The sequence below is a fragment of the Camelus dromedarius genome, chromosome 18 (assembly GCF_036321535.1).
Source record: "Camelus dromedarius isolate mCamDro1 chromosome 18, mCamDro1.pat, whole genome shotgun sequence".
Lineage (NCBI taxonomy): Eukaryota > Metazoa > Chordata > Mammalia > Artiodactyla > Camelidae > Camelus > Camelus dromedarius.
In genome coordinates, this window is record NC_087453.1 from 17,022,304 (window position 1) to 17,045,529 (window position 23,226).

Here is a 23,226-nt window from a genome sequence, read left to right on the forward strand (position 1 = left end):
TGTGCCTGGCACATACACTAGATACTTAGTAGGTTCCTGCTGAAAGAATGAGTAAATACCCACAGTCACTTCTGCTCACACTGAAGCAGAATGACCTTTGTATTCGTAAAAAAAAATTTTAAACACACATTCACAAGAATTCTGCATGTGATTTCATAGTGTTCACAGACCCTTTGAAGCTAACGTCTGCTGGAGAACCACCTACAGAATGGAATATCCTAATAGGTGCCCCCAAACTGATGAGGTATAGAGGCAACTGTCTCAGAAATGAGTAACTGCTACCGCTTTTCTACTAAAAAAGGTAACTTAACCCAAGATATGGGGCTCCAAAAGTACCCAAGATACTCCCAAAGAACAGTTTCATAACTCTCTCTAGTCCACAGGACCATTTTTTCCCAAAGGAATAAGAGAGATCAACATATCAGGGTTAGGGTTGAAGACAGAAATCCAAGCTCCAGCCCTATCCCCACTATCCAAAGTGGACCACCTGAGAATTTCAAAAATCATAGGAAACCCAGTGCGTTAGCAAATGGCAAATGCCTCCACAGCTCCCATGTGAAACCCAAGACTATTACTGAACTAAATCTTGAGGCCAAGTTCCTATATATTATGACTCATGTCATAAAGAATTGATAACACATGTCTAAGTCAGAGTAGGGAACCTCAGAGACTCCTCAAGAAATCCAGAAAATCGAGTACTTAGAACTCCATTCCAACCTTTGGATAAGGATTCTCAGATTCTGGGCCATGATCCAAAAAAGCAGACACTTACTCTGGAGTTCGGAGAAAAAAAAAAAAAAGACAACACTAAGTTTTCCCTAAAGAAGTCAGACCTAAAGCAAAATGAGACATTCACCTAGGAAAAGCCAAGAACCCCAAGAGCAGGGAGATGTCCCATATTCAATTGGAGGTTAATCCAATCCATGTGAAGCCATGAGGTTCAAGCTTTTGTCTGCTGCTCTGGCTACTAAAGAAGAGTGAGAAATATATACTAGCTCCAAACCTCAATTACCCATATAAAAGGAAACCCAGAATAAGAAACAAAAACATCACTAGTGGTCCTGGGGGCTGACACTCTTCCAAGCTAGCAATAACACTGCAAGCCTCTCAAATGGTGACCTAGACCTACCTATCACTTCCAGTTTCTACCTGCCCAGTGGCAGAAAAGGGAACACCTGTTCCTTAGGTACCATTGCCTCACTCAGAAGCCCTAAATTTAGGAGCAGTGTCCAAGTTTCTCCAGCTAACAGAAACAAGATAATCTTTACTGAAGAATAAACAAAAAGATCTAAACACCAGAGATGTTCCTTTCCCCTCTAATATTTTCCAAAGCAACTTATGATATTCAGGAAAACTCTGTGCTAGAGCAAAAGCTGGTGAACTATGTATGGCCAATAGGTCAAACCTAGCCTGCCATCTGTTTTTATAAATAAAGTTTTATTAGAACACAGTCATACTTATTTATTTATATATTGTCTACAGCTGCTTTCTCTACAGCAGCAGAGTTGAGGAGTTGTGACAGACTGTATGGCCCACAAAGCCTAAAATATTTACTATATGGCTCCTTACAAAAAACGTTTGTCAACCACTGCTTTAGAAGAACACCACATTTTCTAAAGTATAGTATATTTGAGCAATGAAAACCCTAATCAGTTTTAAAAGATAGGTCACTCCTCACTCAGTTATGCCAAAAAAAAAAAAAAAAAACTGATAGGCAAAAGGAAAAAGGTTACATCTACTATGACTTAAAGCAAAGTGGTAGAGGCTGCTTCCTCTATTTTGAGTGTTAGTTTTTATAAAAAACAATTAAGTAAAAGATGACAATTTTGTGAACTATCTGAATAAAAAAAAAAAATGGAAACTTCCAATAATAGAAGATGAGATCATAACTCCGAATATTTAGCACTGAAAATATTCACCTCCCTAAGATACTACTGGCTAGGAGAACTCTAACATTCAGTTCAGCACCCTCTCAGAGGTATGCACACATACACTTTTGAGAAAACAAGCGAATTACCAAATAGTAAAATGAACAATTTATAAGGTAGCGTTGTTTCTCAAAAGAGAAAAGCTAATACTCAAATGCCATTGATTTTTTTTATCAATACAAATTCACTGAGCACTGAGACGTAAGAGTACAAAGAGGAAAAAGACACAGTGACAATACTACCCACCATCCATGAGACTGTCCCATGCAGCAAGAAAAAGCCTAGTAAATTAGTCTCCTAAATGGGATGACAAGAAAGTATTAAAACTACTGTATCATTTTAAAAGAACCTGCTTAGCCACAGACAATATACTAATTACTGCCCACCATTTCCTACTACTATTTCAATTTGAAATTAATAAATACAAGCAACCAGCATTTAATTCACCCTAATGTAATAACAGTACTGCACCAGGTACTATGGAAGCCCAAACTACATACAACCCAGTTCCTGCCCTCAGGTTGGTTAGATGGGGAAATGAGACATATACATTTTAAAAGGATAAGCAGTAAAACTGGACAGATACAGAGTGGCACAGGAAACACTCTACAGGTTCAGGGAAGGTATGAGTGCTATGGGCCTGGTGGTCAGGTAAGGCAGAATTTAAGATGAAACACCGAGAGTAAGATGTGGACAGCTGGGAGAGGAGGGTGAGGATGGCAAAAGGGTAGGTAACAATGTGGAAGATGTTTAAGGAGTCTCGGGAGAATGTCTTATTTAGGAGTCTGACCAAAGAGCAGGGCTCATGAAGAACCAGCGGCAGCTAAACTGGTTAAGGGCCAGATTACAGCCAGCCCTCCATACCAGGTAAGGCATGTACAGGCACACTTAGTTGTACTGCACTTCATTTTACTGCACTTCACAGATTCTGTTTTTTTCTTTAAACAAATTGAAGACTTGTGACAACCCTGCATCAACTGAGCAAGTCTTTCAGTGCATTCTTCCAACTGCGTTTGCTTACATCATATCTTTATGTCACATTTTGGTTATTCTTGCAATATTTTCATTATCATTATTTCTGTTATGGTGATCTATGATCTTTGATGTTACTACCATAATTGTTTTGAGGTGCCATGAACCACGCCCATATAAGATGACAAACTTAACTGATAAATGTGTGTGTTCTGCTCCACCAACCAGCCATTTTCCTGCTTTCTCCCTCTCCTCAGGCCTCCCCATTCCCTGAGACATAACAATATTGAAATTAGGCCTCTTAATAACCCTACAATGGCCTCTAAGTGTTTAAATGAAAGGAAGAGTCATATGCCCCACACTTTAAATCAAAAGCTAGAAATGATTAAGCTTAGTAAGGAAGGCATGCTGAAAGCCAAGACAGGCTGGAAGCTAGGCCGTTTGCTTGCAGTTAGCCCAGTTGTGAATGCAAAGGAAAAGCTCCTGAAGGAAATTAAAAGTGCTACTCCAATGAACACATAAATGATAAGAAAGAGAAGCAGCCTATTGCTGATATGAAGAAAGTTTTAGCGGTTTGGATGAAGATCAAACCAGTCACAACATTCCTTTAAGTCAAAGCCTAATAAATAGCAAGGTCCTAACTCACTTCAATTCTATGAAGACTGAGAGGGGTGAGGAAGCTGCAGAAGGAAAGTCTGAAGCCAGCAGAGGTTGGTTCATGAGGTTTAAGAAGAAAAGCCACTTCCATAACATGAAAGTGCAAGGTGAAGCAGCAAGTGGTGATACAGAAGCTACGGCAAGTTACCAGAAGATCTAGCCAAGATAATTAATGAAGGTGGCCACAATCAATAAGATTTTTCAATGCAGATGAAAACAGCCTTCTATTGGAAAAGGATGCCATCTAGGACTTTCATAGCTAGAAAGAAGTCAATGCCTGGCTTCAAAGCTTCAAAGGATAGGCTGACTCTCTTATTAGGGGCTAATGCATCTGGTGACTTCAAGTTGAAGCCAATGCTCATTTACCATTTTGAAAATCCTAGGGCCCCTAAGAATTATGCTGAATCTACTCTGCCTGTGTGCTATAAATGAAACAATAAAGCCTAGATGACAGCACATCTGTTTACAATATGGTTTACTGACTATTTTAAGCCCACTGTTGAGATACACTGCTCAGGGAAAAAGATGCCTTTGAAAATACTCCTACTTATTGACAATGCACCTGGTCACTCAAGAGCTCTGATGGATGTGGACAAAGAATGTCACCTGCCATTTCAGTAAATAAAGTGTGTTGCAGCCATAAAGCCATCAGCCACTGCAGCCACCCCCAATGGTGCGCCCTGAGGGGAATTCAGGACAGAGTAAAACAGGATACTAGCCCTAGATAGTTAAGATGCATATCAAAGGAATCACTTCAATGAGCCCAAACTCTTGCATCTTCCCATACATAGAAAGGTACTCAAATCATTAACTTGAGATGTCTGGTTTTTTGATTAGCAGTAATCTTTTGATGTTTGACAACACGGTTTTTGTTTTTGGGTTTTTTTCCCCAGCAAAACTCCTTTATATCCTCCCTCCTCCCTCACCTCTTTGGAACAGTTCCTCAGAGCTGTCTCACAGGCTATATTAAGGCCACAGTCCTCAGAAAGTCCACCAAATAAGACATAATTCTCAACTATTTTAGGTTGTGCATTTTATTCAGTCAACGTTGAGATGTACGAGATTAATGTTTTCAAGCCTGCTAACACAACATCCATTCCGCTGCCCACAAATCAAGGAGTAATTTCAACTTTCAGGTTTTATTATTTAGGAAATACATTTCATAAGACTATAGCTACCAAACATAGTAACTCCTCTGATGGATCTGGACAAAGGAAACTGAAAACCCTCTGGAAAGGACTCACCATTCCAAATGCCATTAAGAACATTTATGATTTATAGGAAGAGGTAAAAAAAAAATCAACACTAATAAGAGTTTGGAAGAAGTTGATTCTAATCCCCATGGATGACTTTGAGGGGCTCAAGACTGAACTGGAGTAAATAACTGCAGAAGTGGCAGAACTAACAAGAGAACTAAAATTAGAAGTGGGGCCTAACGATGGGACTGAACTGCTGCAATCTCATGATAAAAATTTAATGGATGAGGAGGTCCTTCTTACGATGAGCAAAGAAAGTGGTTTCTCAAGATGGTATCTACTCCTAGTGAAGATGCTGTGAAGATTGTTGAAATGACAACAAAGGATTTAGATTACATAAACTTACTTAATAAAACAGCAGCAAGCTTTGAGAGGATTGACTTCAATTTTGAAGGAAGTTCTACTGTGGATAAAATGCTATCAAACAGCACTGCATGCGACAGAGAAATCATCTGCGAACTGGAGAGTCAGTCTATGAGGCAAATTTTACTGCTGTCTTATTTTAAGAAATTGCCACAGCCACCCCAACCTTCAGCAACCACCACCCTGATCAGCCAGCAGCCATCAACATCAAGGCAAGACCTTCCACCAGCAAAAAGGTAACAACTCACTAAAGGCTCAGATGATGGTTAGCTTTCTGTAATTAATATTTTTAAATTAAGATATGTACATTGTTTTTTGACATGTTATTGCACACTTATAGATTACAGTATAGTGTAAACATAACTTTTATATGCGTGAGAAACCAAAAGATTTTGACTTGCTTTATTTCAATATTTGTTTCACTGCGATGGTCTGGAACCAAACCCATAATATGCTGAGGTATGCCTGTACATTTGATCCTACAGACCAGAGTTCTTAATGGAGATTTCTCTTTTTTAACTCAGATTTTCCAAGTAATCTTCCTTCTAAATTTAAAAAGCTAAAATTTACAGAGCTGGTTTTGGATGATTCAAAGTCCCTCATCATCTGAAAGACCAGAACTATTTCAAAAGGAGGCAAGCCCTCTTGCCCCTTTCACAGACATAAAAAATAGCTGAAAGAAGATTTTTCTCACTGGAAATCTCTACAAATGGGTAAGGAACTAATGCTTTCTTCTCCATTATTTTCTATATTTCCAAAAATCTTTACAATGACATGTAATTCTTTTAGAATGGGGAAAAAAATTTAAGCACAAGTAAGGCGATCTTACATTACAATATTTAAGGTCTCTGCCTCAGAAGATAGGGGAAAAGTCCATAACAAACCGTCAAGAGTTATCTTTCGGTCTACTACAAACTTGCCCATAATAATTTCAAATCTGCTTACTTCAATGTCTTCATTCTCTCATAAGGAAGATTCGTTTTAAGGTAGAGTGCTTAGCTGCCTTTAGCTTAAGTGGAGAGGAGAATTATGTTAGGTATTTTTGAGTGGAAGGGAAAGGGGTCACAGTATTTTAATGTCTAATAGCTATCAGATCTTAGAAGCAAAGCCAAAAGCCTTTAAAATGAACACACACTTGTTAAAAGAGTCCTAGTAAACATTATGTAAGTCCATCTCTAATATTCACATTAACACACCTTTTAATTGAATGAGTAATGAAAGTTAGTGTTCAAAGGACTAACAATGAAATCAGTTTCTATTAAAAAAGTTAACACTAATGAATATTTTATTACAATCCTGATAACAAGCCAGATAGACTGGTATAGCTTACCTTGGTACAAAAAGATTTTGCAGGTGTTTTAGTATACTTTGAACATATAGATTAGGCTCTTTAATAACTGGCAATGGAATAGAATCTTTCGGCAACACTAAAGCCATAATCCAGTCGGTATATACATCAACGCAATATTTTACAGTCTCTCCATCCAATGGAAGGGTCAGTCCATAGCAAATTACTTCCATGGTCCATTTTACCTAAATAAAAGAAAATATACATACAGAATTATTACACACCCCTATTTGTATATCAGTAGACTGACTGAAAATGTTAACCTCTTTATTGCCAAAAACCTCTTGACTGACAGTATACTCATCTCAACATAAATATGTCAGATTAATTCTAGAGAATGCACTTTCCATGTATAAGACATATACAAATTCAGACATAACCTAAGCAAAAAATTTAAGAAAATAAATTACTTATTTCTAAATGTCAAACCTGTTGGTTTTCACCCCTTAGTCATTATTGTTTCCTCTGTAAAATAAAAAGTACAGGTCATCTTGATTTTCCATAGAGATTGGAAGCACAGAAATAGAAAATTTTAGGTATTTTTCTCCACTTAATTTTTATGCAGGTATGTGTGTCACTTAGGAAATCATTTATGTAAATTTAATCATATTCCATTTCCAGATTATGCAACTTTAACAGACAACAAGAGGGAAGATGAACTGCCCAATTCTTACTTGTGACTATTTTCACTGGCAAAGAATATATTTTAAGTGGAAGAGCAAGAACAAACATAGGTCAGAAGGGATTGAAGCTGGGTAAGATCTTAAAAAGGCACTTAGCTGCACTAAATGAGTTCCAGCCTCCTGACTTGTCTGAAGTGCATCCTAGGGGCTGACAGAAGGTGCTTCAGAGAGATTCCTGAACCACTGCCTGCAGTCATGAATCAATAAGGCATGATGAGAAAGGGGAAATGGCCTAATTTGCAAAAGAGGATAAAACTATAGTCCAGATACTATAGACTGGAAAGTTTAAGTGAATTCCAGACAAAACTCTGGGACAAATCACTAAACAGATGATCAGTGAGCACTAATAAAAGGGAAGCAAGATCACAGTGGGAACCAGCCTGCTCAAAAAGAACAAGTCATGCCAGACAAGCTTCATTCCTTTATTAATAGGGTTACTACAAAGGCATCTGCCAATTGTATAAACCTGGTACTGACTTAAAATCAGTTCACAAGGCACTTTCATAAATATTATCTAACTATCAAAATAACCCTGTGTGAGAGGGTAAAGCAGCCTCACTTTATAGATAAGAAAACTAAAGTCTAGCAGAGCAATTTGACCCAAGGCACTGGTTTGGAAATGGTGGAGCTGAAAACTTGATCCCTGGTCTTACTAAAAATCTAAAGCTATTCTCACCATGCCATCAACAGCCTTCTCTCACAAAGGGGATCTGGGCTTTAGCAAGAAATCTGGTCACATGAAGGATATCCTTATGGACAAGATGGAGACATATGGCCCAGAAGAAGGTACAATGGCTGGATTTAAAACTGGTCAAAATAACACACAGAGTAATAGCAGTGGATTAATGTACCAAGATCCTTTTGGAAGAAAATGCCCAATGGCATGCCAAAGACTCTGCCAAGATTTTAACTTAGAGAAAAGCAGCTTAAATGCTGACAATTTGTAGATACCACAAAGCTAAAACAAACAAACAAACAAAAAAAACCTCATTAAACAGAAATTCAGGATTCAAAAAGATCTCAACAGCTTAAAACTAAAGCTCAATCTAACAAGATAAATACATATACTGAAATTTTTTAGCCCAAAAACAACTACACACGCTAAGGGTAGAAAATACATAACAGCAATATAACTAATATAACAGAAAATAACAGCAGTGAGTGTTAAAGGTGAAGCTGACACACAGCAAAGCTGTGACAAATGAGGCAGGGGAGAGGGGAGAGGGAGTGGGATCTGGCTGAGTAAGAGAATTTTTAAAGAGGTTGTAAATCCCTAATTATCAGAGAAAAGACCAAGGAAAGATATCTTTGGTGATATCTTCACACAATAGTCAACCGTACAAAATTCTAGAGGACACTGGATTCAAGAACTATTCTCTCATACCCTTTTGAGGGTAGGAGAGGAGGAAAAACAAGGGCTGTGCTGAGCACCTCTATCTACTCACATGCCATCTCTTCCAGGAGAAGGCAGCAAGGAATTACAGACACACCAAGAGGAGAGCGCCCGGGCAAGCGCTGGGCTGGGTAAGTCTCTGCTGGGGCATTCTGAGGAGAAGAAAATGCACCTCAGTATGAGGGGCTTCCCCTCTGGCAGCCCTTGGTCTACAGAGGGTAAACAAACAGCCTCTAGATCTATAAACTTTAGTCCTCTATCTAGAGGGGTCTAAATTCTCCTTCATGAGACACCAAGATGTAAGAGTTTAAAAAAGAGGGGTGTGGGGGGACTTCCTTAGAAATAGGTAAATCCGAAGCCTAAAGGCTGTGTGAATGTCCTCATACACAAGGGACAAGTTCTCATCCTGATCTTAGCCAGACCTCCTACTACCAAGCTCCTGCATCACTACCTTCTCAGGGCCCTGTCATGACTTCCCACTGGCAACTTAACTTTGGTCCAGTTTCCTGAACCCAGGAACAGAGGACCAGCTCCAGGCCAAGTCATTCCAAAAGCTCCGTATCTTTAGAGACAGCTCCTTTAGGGACAGCAAACACACCCCCAACTTCAACCACATGGGCTCACAGCCATACAGACTTAGCCGCTCTGCAGCACTCTTAAACCTGGAAGTCGGGCAAGGGTAGACTGGGACGGAGGCAGCGGGAGAGCCTCAAGCTCAGTTCATATGTGTAGCCTAAATAACGACAAAAGGCAGTGGCCACCTAGAGAGAGGAATGAAGACCTTCGAAACACAACCTCTGAATGGTAATCTGAAGACTGAGCCTAGAACTTAGGGAAAAGGGCCTGACATTCAAGTCTCGATACAGCTCAAGTGGAGAACTGGGTGGGTCTGACTAACAGGAAGTCCCAACAGCACAAGGGTACAACCTATTCCTTACAACTCCCACAAACTCTGAGCCCCAACCCTGAGCCCAAATAAGGTCAAATTGAGAAGTCACACTATACTGAACAGAAATCCATTTAAAAAGACATTGCTGAATAAATTCTTCAGTAACAAACATATTTTCACATAGTAGAATCAAATGAAAAAACACTTACTTCTTTGTCAGTTTTTAACAAACTCTCACTACCAGCCACTGAAGGGGTACCCAAGGCCTGCCCGAGAGGATGAACCACCGCATTTGCCACCTCTCGCCCAACGCTCTCCGGATAGCTGTGTAGCACACTGGTGTGGCCCTGATCATTCTGAATCACCAAATGCAGTGACCTCCACTCAGAGTACATCGTGCCGCTAAAGGACTATCCAAATGGCACCTGAAAAGACAAAACAGAATTACGTGTCAAATTATACTGTTGCAAACTAATAAAACCCCACATGGCAAGACAAAGAAGCTGCAAATATACTGTCTCGAGAAGACTGAGCAAAAAAAAAATCTAAATGTTTTGAGAAAGTCCTAAAATAGCCTCTTGGTGAGATCACATAGGAAAGGCAGACCCTGGGAAGTAGCTGTCTGAGTACCTCCCCAAAAAAGCCCTCAAAAGTCCAGAGCAGAGCTAGGGCAGATGGCCACTGAGCAAGGGGATAAAATAATCAGATCTGGTACACTCACAGCATAAGGGAACCCTCCACATCCTATGTTCCAGGATAGAAAAAGGGCATGTTCTACGTAGGAAAGGGAGACAAAGGAAAGGGTTTACTTCAAGCCCCAGATTTTTCAGTCAACAGTTTCCAAGAACCTATTACATGCTAGAAACATACCCCTACAATTTCCCACCAATGCCCTCAAATTAGACATAAAAGTCTTTGAGAATATTTCATCTCTACAGCAGTGGAATACACACTTCTAGTAATGGAACACCTGAAAGTCAGTGTCCTTCAGAAAACATATTAAGAGCTGCCATCTACTGAGCATTTACCATACACTACTCATGCAATCATCAAAATAACTCTATGAAAATTAAGTAATGTTATCCCTATTTCACAGAGGGAAAAACTGAGGCAGAGAGAGGTTTGCTGTTTCCCCGAGGCTTCAGAACTGTAACATGGTAGATGGAGCTGGTTTTAAGCCCATATCTGCTGGACTCCAGGAACCATGCTCTTAACCAAGGCATGTACTGCCCCCTCCCTATCCAATACATTCTCCATGATAAGGACTGCTTCTTCCTAAGCTGTATACTCTCCCTGAAATGATACCTAAGTCTACCACACAAATGAGAAATTTTAGCCACAGAAAATATATCTATATGAATGCAATGTAAATATTACAATCATAAATGCCATACTCATGAAGAGAATCAAGGATGTTTAGTCCCTTCTAATTTACTTCTGTTAACTTTCATTTTCTACTTGTTCAGAAATCCGTTTGCCTAGCCAGCAGAGTTTAAAAGTACACTTAAGCTTTAAAAAGTTCTATCTTTTAAGCTAATTTTTCTTCAAACTGGTAGCATTTTTAAATTTTACGTTAGAAAACTTTACTCCAGCTTAACAAGTGTCAGTGTTTTTCAAGAAGATATGGTCCTCCTCTGGACCAAGAGGCCCTGAAAATGGGAAAGCAGAAGAGATGAACCAGCATTGAACAAGGTACCTACAATTTGAAGGATAGATGAATGCAACTGACTATTAAAGTTGCCTCAATTTCCTCAGGATTTATAAGGAACCCCTCTAAGGATATCCTGGTGCCCCCCCCACACACGCTAAAATAAGCAGTCTCAAGAACAGAAGGGGAAAAAGGGAAAATTCTTGATAGGTGTCATCCCAATCAGACGACAACTTATTTCCACACAACACATTTTTTCATTAATATATATACACATATATAAATATAGTAAATAGTATAATTCATATAAACACACAATATATAATATCTCTTACATAAATGCACAAGAATATTATACTACAGGGTGTTTTGTTTTTAGTGATTTTTCACCCTTTTCATTTGTCTTCATTCCCTATTCAAATAATTCACTCCCCTGAATAGATAATCCATCCTAACCAACCTAACACTTTGTTGTATTTTGCTCCACCCTAACTCAATCATACTACAATAATTTACACACATGCATAACTAGGGATTATATACTTTTCTGTATCTTCTTCAACCACAGTACCTCATGACTGTCCTTCCAATAACAGATTCTTTTTCATGGCTGTGTTATATTCCATGACACGGATATGGCATAATTTATTCAGTCTCCTAATGATGTACATTTACTCCATTTCCCACGTTTTGGTCACCAGTAAATAATGATGCAATGAACATGCTTGTTCATACATTCTTAAGCAGTAGCCTTTTAATTTCTATGGGACAAGTTCCCAAGAGTAAAACCACTGGATCAAAGAGTATATGTATTTTTAATGTTACTAGGCCTTGCCAGACTGCTTCCCAAAAAGCTGTAACAACTCCCATTTACATTAGGAATGAATGGGAGCCCTTCCTGCCTCTCACTCCCAATCTGTTGCCAGGAATCAGATTTATTTATGTATTTATTTATTTATTTGTCAATTTGGTAGGTATGAAGTAAAATTTCATTAGTCTAGCCAAATATTTACCTTTATTTTATAGCTTCTAGTTTTGAGCCTGGCTTAGGTAATTTCTCCCTCATCCCCTGAATAAGTGTTTTTCAAAGTGTGGGTCATGAAATAAATATAACAGGTGATATTTTTTGGTTATATGGAATAGGATATATAATAAAAGCACCACACATAGTAAAGGTAAGCAATATGCTGTAAAATTTGTTTCATTTTTTATATATGCATATGTTCTGGGTCACAATATAAAACACATAAAATATTTATTATGGATCTAAGTCCAAAAGTTTAAAAACATAACCCTAAAGTGTATATGTAGTCTACTAGATTTCCATGCAAGATAATTAATTCTTCACATTTAAGTTTTATATCATCTGGAATTTACTTCTATAAGTGGTATAGGAAAGGTCCAATTTTACATTCTTATAGATGCACAGTTGTGTCAACATCACCTATTAAAAACATGTCCTTTCCTACTGACCTGAAATATCAATTTTGTCATATATTAAATTCTCATTTTTATAGGAATCTATTTATGAATCTGTTCTGTTAAATTATTTGTCTATTCCTATGTAATGTCATAATGATTTAAATTCAGTGGCTTTATAGAATGTTTTAATACCTAGAAAGGAAGCCCCCCCTACCTCCACTGATCTTTTTCAAAACTTTATTAGTTATTCCTAGGCATTTATTCTTCTATATAAAAATTAAGATTTTTATTCAATGAAAGAAAAAAACTTGCTAAAATTCTCATTGAAATTGCTTATTCCACTTTCATAGTTTTATATGCTACTGCCACTTTCCCACCCCATCCCCCAAGCTATGGCTGCAAAGAACTACTGATGATTGCGCAAACCCGACAAGTTCTTTCATACGCTGTATTGCTGTATTACTGCTCGTGCCATTCCCCAGCTTGATCCACCTCATTAAGTATTCACCCTTCAAGGCACAGCTCAAATGTCCTCCTTTCTTCACTCTTCCCATCACCCCTCTTCCCTAGCTCTGAGTGCCAATTACAAGCTGTTCATATTAAGCTTCAAGTTAGGTTGTTCGTTAGCTGTGTAAAGATACCTTCACCACAAGTGTGCCAACCTTTTCTGACCTCACTTCCTGAATCTTTGTGTAGTCTCTGGCACACAGTGCATACTGAATGTTTCAGAATGTCAAGGTTTAACAATGGGAAAAAGGAAGATGTCAGAAGGTACTCCCTTTATTCCACTGAAGGAAGTCCAAAATTTTGCATGCTGTATACAAATAAAAATTGGAAGAAGTTCATTTGTTTTAAGCTACTTATTAGTTTAAAAAAAAGTAGTTGGATGGTTTCTAATGGTTTCCAAATATGTAAGGAATATTTAATACTTAGCGTCCATTCCTGACAATACATTATCAGAGGGGAAAAAAATGTTTTAAGGCAAAAAGAAAAAAAAAAAAAAAAAGGACAAGCTAGCTCTTAAATGCCACATAAGAATCATCTAGGGTGGGAGGTGTGGGGTGGTTCTGGCTTAAAATGCAAATTCCAAAACTCCTCTAGAAAGCTCAATTCTGTAGGTCCGGGTTGGGCCCTGGGGATTTGCATTTTTAAGAAACAGCTACCACCTTTCCCAATTTTTAAGTAAACACAGGAGTATCTGTCTTTAAAAAAACACTATGAAAGACCAATCAAAACAGGAGTCACAGCTCTTAAATTCTTCTTAAAATTTTTTGTAAGTTTTTAAATGTAAGAAACAGTAATTTTTAAATGTATTAATGTTTAAATGATTACATGGAAGAAAATGAAATAAATGCTTCAAGAAACATGTAGATAGGTATAGAAAGGACACAATGAAAAAGTTGAACTAAAATATTAAAATGTGTGTAATAGAAAAATACTAATGCTAAATTTTAACAAAATACATAAAAGATAAAAAATATTAAGACAAAGATGTACACTATAATTATAGTTGTCCCCTGGTATCCACCAGGAACTTGTTTGAGGACCCTCTGACAATACCAAAATCACAGGTGCTCAAGTTCCTTATATAAACGTATTTGCATGTAACCTATACACATCCTCCCATATACTTTAAACCATCTCTAGATTATTGATAATACCTAATACAATGTAAATGCTATGTAAATAGTTGTAAATACAATATAAATACTATGAAACATAATGTAATGCCTGTATGCAGTAAATTCAAGTTTTTCTTTTTGGAACTTCCTGGAATTTTTTCCCCCCAAATATTTTCAATCAATGGTTGGTTGAATCTGCAGGTGCCGAACCTGCCAATAGGGAGGGCCAACTGCACAAGCGAATTAAATGCAACAATACATAGAAAATAAACATTGAAACAAATATGAAGAAATCAAAGAAACACTAGAGCAATTAAAGTATTGTTCTGTACTTATTAAACTAGCAAAATGAGTGATTAAAAAAAAACTTCTGATTAGGAGGTAAGGCCAAGAGGACATACTCAAGAGCTTAGGGCAGTGATTTTCAATAAAAAAGGACTGCTCCTCCAGGGGGTATTTTGGAAATATTAGGTACACTTTTGGTTAACACAATGATTGGGGCAAGCTACTGGTATTTATGGGCAGATCCAGGACACACAGACATCCTGCAGTACAGGAGACAGTGCTGCACAATGAATAATTATGCTACATTTACCATGACTTTCTAGTGTCTGCCAGAAAATCATTTGTGTTCTTAATTTTCTAAGCCTAGAAATCTAACTTCATTTTACCCATAAATACAAAATATTTTGTGCTATTTTAATATACACTGAATTTTCCAGTAATGCTATCATCCATGTAAACTGAGGAAAGACTGAACTTTTTTACATTTAGAACCTTACCATACCAAGAATTGTTCGCCATTTCAGAACAATCACATCACCAAAGGCCATACCATTTGTGGTATCTGAGTTGCTAATATCACACAATGCTGTCAGGAAAACAATCACAAGAACTACATATATACTAACTCAGCCCTTATTTCAAAATGTCAAATATAAAGTCCCATATTACTGTCTTATTTCTCGACTTACAAGTAGGCACAAGCATCTGACCACTTTGTTACATCCTCTAGTATGGGTACACCTGAGTATTTTTACCAAAATACCAATTTTATTGGAAAGATAGTTAATTCATGGTTTTCATTTGTTACTGTTAGAATTTTATAAATTAAAAAAAAATTCTATGTGTTGGTAGGTTATATATTATCTGTTAATTTCAGGACAGTGAAGCAGTCATTACCAAATATTAGGTCTGAGAAGGATGAAAACCTCCAGTCTAGGAAACCAAACATGTAATAAGTAGTAAAGTAGATTGGGTAGGCAGTGTGGCAAACTAGAGAAATAAGGCTCTCTATAAAGGGCACAGTCAATAATCAGCCCTAGCCAACTATCAATCCTGAAGAAGTGTATACCCAGTGTTGCCAGATAATGCAATTTTTCAAGAGACACAAAATCTGGAGATTTCTGTGACGTCTACTCTTTAAATGTTGGCAACTGATTCAAGTAAAAAAACAAACAAAAACCAAATAATATGTAGGCTATAAAGAACTTATCTGTGGGTCAATTTACACCTTTGATCAAAGATAAAGGCACATGCTAGTTTTGGTAACTGAATTGGCATGATTCTTGTAGAGGAAGGGTAAGGAGGCATACAATATGGGTGAGTCATTGCCGCCCTAGAAGTCACCCAACCCACCTCTGCTCCAGGGTTTGGACTTTGAACCCAACTATGAAGGTCCTATAATTTCATTTTGTTTCACGTTTGTTGCTATTAGGAAAAAAGATTAGGGCAGAGTGTAAGACATTAGTGACAGATTTGGCAGGGTAAGTCCTGTTAGGCGCAGTTTTGTCAGTGGCCAGCCTACTCTTAAGCACACCTCCTCTTGCTACTGCAGCTCAGGCAACAAACCCAGAGATCTCAGAGAACATCAGAAGTTCCAGGATCCAGAACTGCTGCAGAGCCTAGGTCCTCCTGGGCAAAGATGTTCATATCTGCATCAACCTCTCAGGATACACCATGGCAAAACTCTGTTGGCCTTGACTGCCTAGTCTACTTGCCATTGAACTGTTTGCAGCTCTATCCTGTCAATAAATTGACACACCTGTAAGGCACCTCAGGCTGATGCCATTTTTCTAACCATTCACCCAAGTACAGCATGAATGCTTTGCCAGTATCAGGTGCCTTGACCCAGTAATACCACTGGATTAATCCTTGTAACAACTCAATAGAAAAGTGCACAAGATATTCACTGTAGTATTGTACATAAGATGGGGAAGTGAGCATAATTTAACTGTCTGTCAACAATGGAATAACTTCATAATTAGGACATACTAACTCTATATACTATAATGTAGCCAATAAACATAGAGAAGAAGTGGGGGAGGGTACAGCTCAGTGGTAGAGCGCATGCTTAGCATGCACTAGGTCCTGGGTTCAATCCCCAAGTACCTCTATTAAAATAAACAAACAAACAAACAAACCTAATCCCCCCCCCCAAAAAAAAACCACAGAGATGAAAGGCATGAAAATAGGAGACTGGTTAAAAGCACAAGCTCTAGAAGCAGACTTCTTAGATTCAAATCCAAGCTCCACCACCTACAAGCTGGGAAATCTGGCTAAAGTTACTCTACTCCTGTGTCTAAGCATCCTTATTTGTATAATGGAGATAATAGTAGGATAATAGCCTACTTTAGAGTTGTGGTGATTGGAGAATCAAGATACGTAAGATGTTTGGAACATGTCCTATCTAGTCCATATAGTAAGCAATCAACAAATGACAGCTATTTTATTGAGGAAGAAAAACATATATATCATGATTACAACCAGAAAAACATACATACATGATTGAAAACTGGAAGAATCAGAAATGCAAGTAGCTTTAACTGAGTAGTAGAACAGCTAGTACAAGTCTACGTAATAAGTTCTTATTAATAGCTCTTCATGTCAAAAAACTGCTAAGTATATACATTAGCATCCTCACTATACATATGAATAGTCAGACAGTGGAATCAAGTTGACCTATTTAATAGATAGTTATTAACATCTATTATGTACAATGCAGTGTTAAGACCAGGAAGGAATTAGATTAACAAAACTTGGTTCCTGTTTCAGTGAGTTTATAGTTTAATTGAGGAGGTTAAAAAAAAAATCATAAATAACTATAACACAAGTTAGAAGATTGAAGTACTGAACGCCATTTAAAAAAAAAAACTGTAGGCAAGATATTGTGGAAGTTTAGAGGACAAAAGATCGCTTCTGAATGAAAGAAAGGCTGCACTGGAAAACAACAGGATAAGATCAGGGAAGACTACAGTATATGGGGCATATGAATTGAGTATTGAAAGCAGGCTACAATTTTAACAGATAAGAAAATTGAGTGGTTAAGACTGAGAATAGAAGGAGCAGGTAGCGTATAAGAGAAAGGACACTTGCTTCAAGTAGCAGAAAACAGCATCAGAAACTAAAAACCTAGAGTGACAGAAAAGAAAGCTACACACAGCAGGTAGTAAGGTTTCAAAGATAAGCAGTGACCAATTATGAAGGACTATGAATACTAGGACTGGAGACTTGTAATTAATTTAGTAAAAACTGGGGGCAGAGAATTCCTTTATCATAGGAATGATTCAATAGGAACTGAATTGATAGAAGTATCCAAGACAGGCTAAAGGAGCAGTAGAAAAGCAGACTCTAGCGTGGCTATCATACTGAGGAGGGTGGGAAGGATGGGAACTTGGCAGGGAGGGTTGGGCACTGCAGTGCGATATGAAGACATAACTGAAATCAGATGGTTAAGGGCTATGATTGCTGTGTCAAGAGTCCTATGAGTCTCCTTCTCAGATACAGGCTCTGCTGGCTACCAACGTGAGCTGCTAGCAAAGAAGTCACCACTTTCCATGCTCCAGAAGTAAACGCGATAGGAGAAAGAAAATTACAGTGCTCCTCCATGATCATTTAGTCTCCTTCCCAACTCTACATGGAACCATTTTCTAGGTAATGTCTGGATGTTTCTATTATTAGGTCACTGTGTGCTGGGTAACAGATTATGGCTTGTAGGTACCACCACAGAGTAACATGAAGGTTTGGTCTAAATGACAAATTGCCAAAACGATCAATACAGTAACAGACACACTTAAGACCACAGCCTGGCATTAATTACATCAATTGACTCAGCCAATATTTATTACATGCCTTCTATACACCAAGCACAGGAAATACAATAATGAATAAACATCATCCTTGTTCCCAAGGAGCTTCAAGTCTAATTACAGAGAACAATTTTTTTAACTTTGTAAATTCAAACATCAGTTATTTCACTGAACAAACATTTATTAAACACCTGCTATGTAGCAGGTATTGTCCTAATATGCAGGGAGGCAGGCATGAATAGGATATAATGGCTGCCCAAGAGAAAGTTTCATAGTGAAAAAGAAATCTATGATGAATAAATCCATGATACAGTAGTATTCAACACGATAACTGACATGGTGAGTTATGAAGGCAGCATCCTACAACAGAAAAACTATTAGAGATCTTGCTTGATAACAATGTACATTTATATAATTGATCATTTTCAAAGAGCTTTCACCTGTTACTTCATTTTATTTCAATAACAAGACTGGGAAGTAAGACAGATGTTACTAACCACTATGTCTTGCTCAGGATCACATCAAGTAACAGTAGAACTGGGACAAGAAACTCTACCTCCTGCCTCAAAGCACCCAGTGCTCCTTTTTTTGTTCTGACTCCACACCTCACCATATGACCTTGGACAAGTCACTTGGTATTTCTTTGTCATAGTTTCCTCATCTGTAAAACAGGGAGGATACCTGCAGTACCTAGCTAAAGTGACTTGGGAGAAGGACCAAATAAAGCAACATAAGTCAACATACTTTGTACAAATGCAAGGTACACATTATCAGGCATGCCGTATTTCTCTTAGGAAAAATAGGATGTAGGGTGTCAAAACACTAAATAAATATATGAACTGAGTAAATAAATGCTGGATTTTAAGGCACATAAGTGCATTCAAAGTCATCCTTATAACTTCAATGGCTAATAAAAGCAAAAGGAACATATTTCATATTTCTGTTGTTATCCTACTAACCCCACAAGGCAAATATCAATCTTGGCCAAAAAGGAAAGTATTCACCTGTGTACCAGTTTCTAACTGTTAGGGATCCTATCAAACGCCTGCATTACAAGAAAGACAGACAGGTTCTGCCTGCATTCCTCTCCAAAAGTGAAAACAGGTAGTTTTTGCTAATCTATTCAAAAAATATATAGATACCTACCTGCCCCCCTCCACCACCACAGATCTAAATCTTTGATGCCTCAGACTTGCTCTAATACAGGAGCCATATCCACATGTTATTTTAAATTAAATTAGGAATTCAGTTCCTTAGTTACACTAGTCACATTTCAAGTCCTCAACATCACATGTGACTAACAGCTACCATATTGGACAGTGCAGATATAGAAAAGCTCCATCACTGCAGAAATTGCTGTTTGACTAGAGCTGCCTTAGATACTATACTTTTATTACAACCCTAACTCCACTGTAGATTCCTGAAGGAAAGGAGCTGTGTCCTATTTATCTTAATAACCCCAGTTTATATACCAAAATACATTATCATACAACAAGCACTCACTATACATCTAACTGAGTATCTCAAACACAGCAGCCTACTCTGTCCACTTTGCCCAGCCCCAACACACACACAACAAAACAACAAACGACATTCTCTCACATGGGGGGCATGGAGGTGGAAGGGGATACTGCATTCTAGTCCTAGATGTGCTACAGCCAACCACGTAGTCTTGGGCAAGTTACCTACTTTCTTCCTCTACAAAAACTTAAAACTCCATATACCTTAACTCTAAAATTTTAATCCTCTTGCACCAAAGAAAATCACATATTCTACCTAAAAAGCCTTTACACATGTCAGGGAATACATCTACTAACACTGATGGGTACTTCAAATTAAAAAGAATCCATTTCTAGGTCTCAGACTATCATGACTAGGGTCATTTTTGGTCTTTGACAGAGCATGTGTAGTTCTTCATCTTTTCTTGGGGATCAACTAGAAGCCAAGCTTAAACCCCAGGCTTAAAAACTAAGATTTTTTCATGTGCTGAGGCCAGAACTGGATACTCTGCCCACATCTGATCAGAGAAACAAGGGCAAGTTTCTTAAGTATTTGAATTTAACACAAATTGTCCCATCAGTTTCTACATTAGCCTTGGCCTAAAATTTCAGAAAATAGAACAAAATCAACTGAGAAATTCTACTACAATTTGTATACTGTAAAGAATGCCATTATGTGAAATGTGCTTTTTATTCAGTCCACTAACTGCTATAAAAAATCTTTATTGTCCAAAAACCTCTTCATAATGACCTTCACACACATACTTACTCACTTTTATACACCTTACAAGGTTTAAAGGCCAGTCAAGAACAAATACAATCTGAATTACTGGCCTGCCTTCCTTTATAATTTGTAAATAAGTTGGGCAATAGTAGTTCAGGCATTCTGTAATAAATATATACTAAGTTTGTCAATTCCTCTGACATTAAGGTTTTAATCTTCATTAAATACTTCTTATGCCATCTCTCCTGGTGAATAGGATGAACTACTACCAACAGCACTTCCATCTAATAGTATTTACCAAGTACAAACAAGGCAATAACATTTAGTGGATGACAACTAAACACTATTTTAGACTATTATTATTTATAGCATTTAGTAGGGAACATATGCAAAGGCCTAAGAGCAATAAAAAGATTTCCACTACATAACTGATTGTATCTGTGATAAAACTAGATATTAAAAATCAACCAATGCTGACTGCACAGTTAGTCCTTCCTAGTGTTTCACCAGTGCTAAGAACTGGTGTTTATTCAACTGATGGATGGAGAAATTAGAGAACTTAACTAGAGTATTTTCAAGCAAAAAGAACAAAACACTATAGACTAAGAACTACCAAACACCTTTTGCAAAAATACACCAGAAACTAATACAACATTGTAAATCAACTATACTTCAATTAAAATACAGAGTTTTAAAAGAATGGAAATAGAGAAGACTGTTTGCAGCATGCAGTCTGTTACATAAAAGGAACTCAAACATTCCATTCAGAAAAACTTTTGTGAGTCTGTATGTCATAGCACCGGAACATACAGATGAGCAAACATGGTTCAAGTTACTCATAATCTAGTAGAAGAGACAGAAATACAACACAGAAAAATAACTGATAAATTCCATTATGATGATGCTGGAGAGCAGACAGGAAAGATGCAAGATGGTTGCGGGGTAAGGAGCGGGGGTCACAGACAGAGGCATCTTGAATGTTGGGAATGTTGTTATGCAGCCAAAGACGGGAAGAAAATGCTATGTGCACGTGTGTAAGAAAGAGCAGTAGTGTGTGTGTTTGGGTGGAGCAGGGAGAAAGCATGGAGGATAGTCTAGGCAGAGGAACAGCATATGTAAACAAGACCCAGAGATTAGAGATGCTATACCCATGTGTACTGTGTATTCACAAAAATTGCAAACCAACAGTTTTGCATGAGATGCACACACTTTAAAAGGTCCAGCTGACTTAGAAATCCTGCAGAGAAAGTTAATTCCCACCCCCCAAGAGGATTTCACAAGGAATAGTAGTCAGTGGGCCTAATGAAAAGGTCTCTGAGGGTGGAACTTGCATTTTTAACAAACTCCTAGAGGATTCTCCTACACTTAAACTGGAGAAACACGAAAACTTTTTTTTTAGATTGAGATGCAGAATTATCTATTGTAGCAGTTCCTAAACTTTGCTGCACACTGAATTCATACTGGAATCTTTAAGAAATACTACTGTCTGGCTTCCACGACTCCATCTCTCTCCCAAATATGCTGATTTAATTGGCCTGGCTCTGCTACCTAGACATCAGGAATCTTTAAAAGCGGCCCCAGGTGATTTTTATGTGCAGCGAAGCTGGAGAGCCACTGACCTAATTGTTAAGAACTTGAATCTGGAGTCGGAGTGGCGGGGTCCAAATTTACCAGCTATGTGACCTTGGGCAAGGAAGTCACCTAACCATTTAGGGCCTCAGTTGCTTTGTCAGTAAGATGGGGATAATCCTCCTCCCTTACTTGGTTGTTGTGAAGTTAGACGGCAAGAATGTAATGGCCTGGCACAGTGCCCGAAGTATAGTAAGCGCTTAACAAGGGCTAGCTATTTAGCCTCATTATTAATGCTCCCTTGTCCAAGAGTCATCGTGCAATGGGCAGCATCATCCCCAAAGAGCGGCAGCAACTCGACCAACCTTGCTGCTGGACCAGATTCTTCGCCAGAGTTGTCTAGCTCCGCTCCAGACCCGCCCCCTCCCCCAGGCTGCCGGGAGAGAGCTTCACCCCGCTGGGGCAGAACTCAAGGGCCACCCCGGGTTTGAACAGACCCGACAGAAGCCGCGGACTCCAAGGCCAAGCTCCCCTGGACCCGGTGGGTCCCCTCCAAAATATGGAGATGTGCTTCCGAAGGCCGGGGTCTTGGAGCCACCGAGGCCGAGAAACAAGGCTTAGCCATCCCTGGACCGCCCGAAGGGTAGGAGAGGGGAGGGTCCGGCCGCGACGGGGAGGGCCGCCAGGTTACCTGAGGCGACGGGCGGGGCCCGCATCTCTGGGGCGGGCGCCGCCGCCGCCAGCCTCACTCGGCCTTCCGCCTCACGCCACCCGCGCCATAGGCCTGACGCTTTCGCTGCCCTGGCCAGCTGTCCTCAGACGGTCGCTCCGTCCACCCGTCACCGACTCTCCGAGGGCGCCCGGGACGACGAAGGCCGGTCGGGCCGGCCGGCTGGGCTCTGCTCAGGCAACTTCCGACTGCCAGGGGCGGCAGCGTCAAATAACTCCCCGAGCCGAGTGGGACACTGCGCTTGCGCGGCGAGCCTGATCAGCGACTTCTGCCGGGCCGAAGCGGCGGCGTCAAATAACTCCCGAGACACGGAGCCGGAAGCTGCGCCTGCGCAGCTATCCCAGATCCCCGCGCGGGGCAGATTCCCCCCTCCCTTTCCGGATCAAGTGGAACAGGAGGGGTGAAGTGACGGATGCTCCTACTTCATTGTAATAC

The 23,226-nt window shown here is 39.0% G+C and overlaps 1 protein-coding gene across 2 annotated transcripts in view; it reads right to left on the reverse strand.

The window, feature by feature from the left end:
* RALGAPB (Ral GTPase activating protein non-catalytic subunit beta) overlaps positions 1-22,989 on the reverse strand; it is an 84,849-nt gene extending 61,860 nt beyond the window's left edge. For both annotated transcript variants that reach the window (XM_010975244.3, XM_010975243.3), the window contains exons 1-3: positions 22,753-22,989; positions 9,699-9,914; positions 6,507-6,709 (exon numbers count right to left, since the gene is read on the reverse strand). In XM_010975244.3, the coding sequence (XP_010973546.2) occupies positions 6,507-6,709; positions 9,699-9,884 (389 nt within the window). In that variant the 5' untranslated portion in view covers positions 9,885-9,914; positions 22,753-22,989. The remainder of the gene's footprint in view (positions 1-6,506; positions 6,710-9,698; positions 9,915-22,752) is intronic.
* Positions 22,990-23,226: the final 237 nt, after the last annotated feature.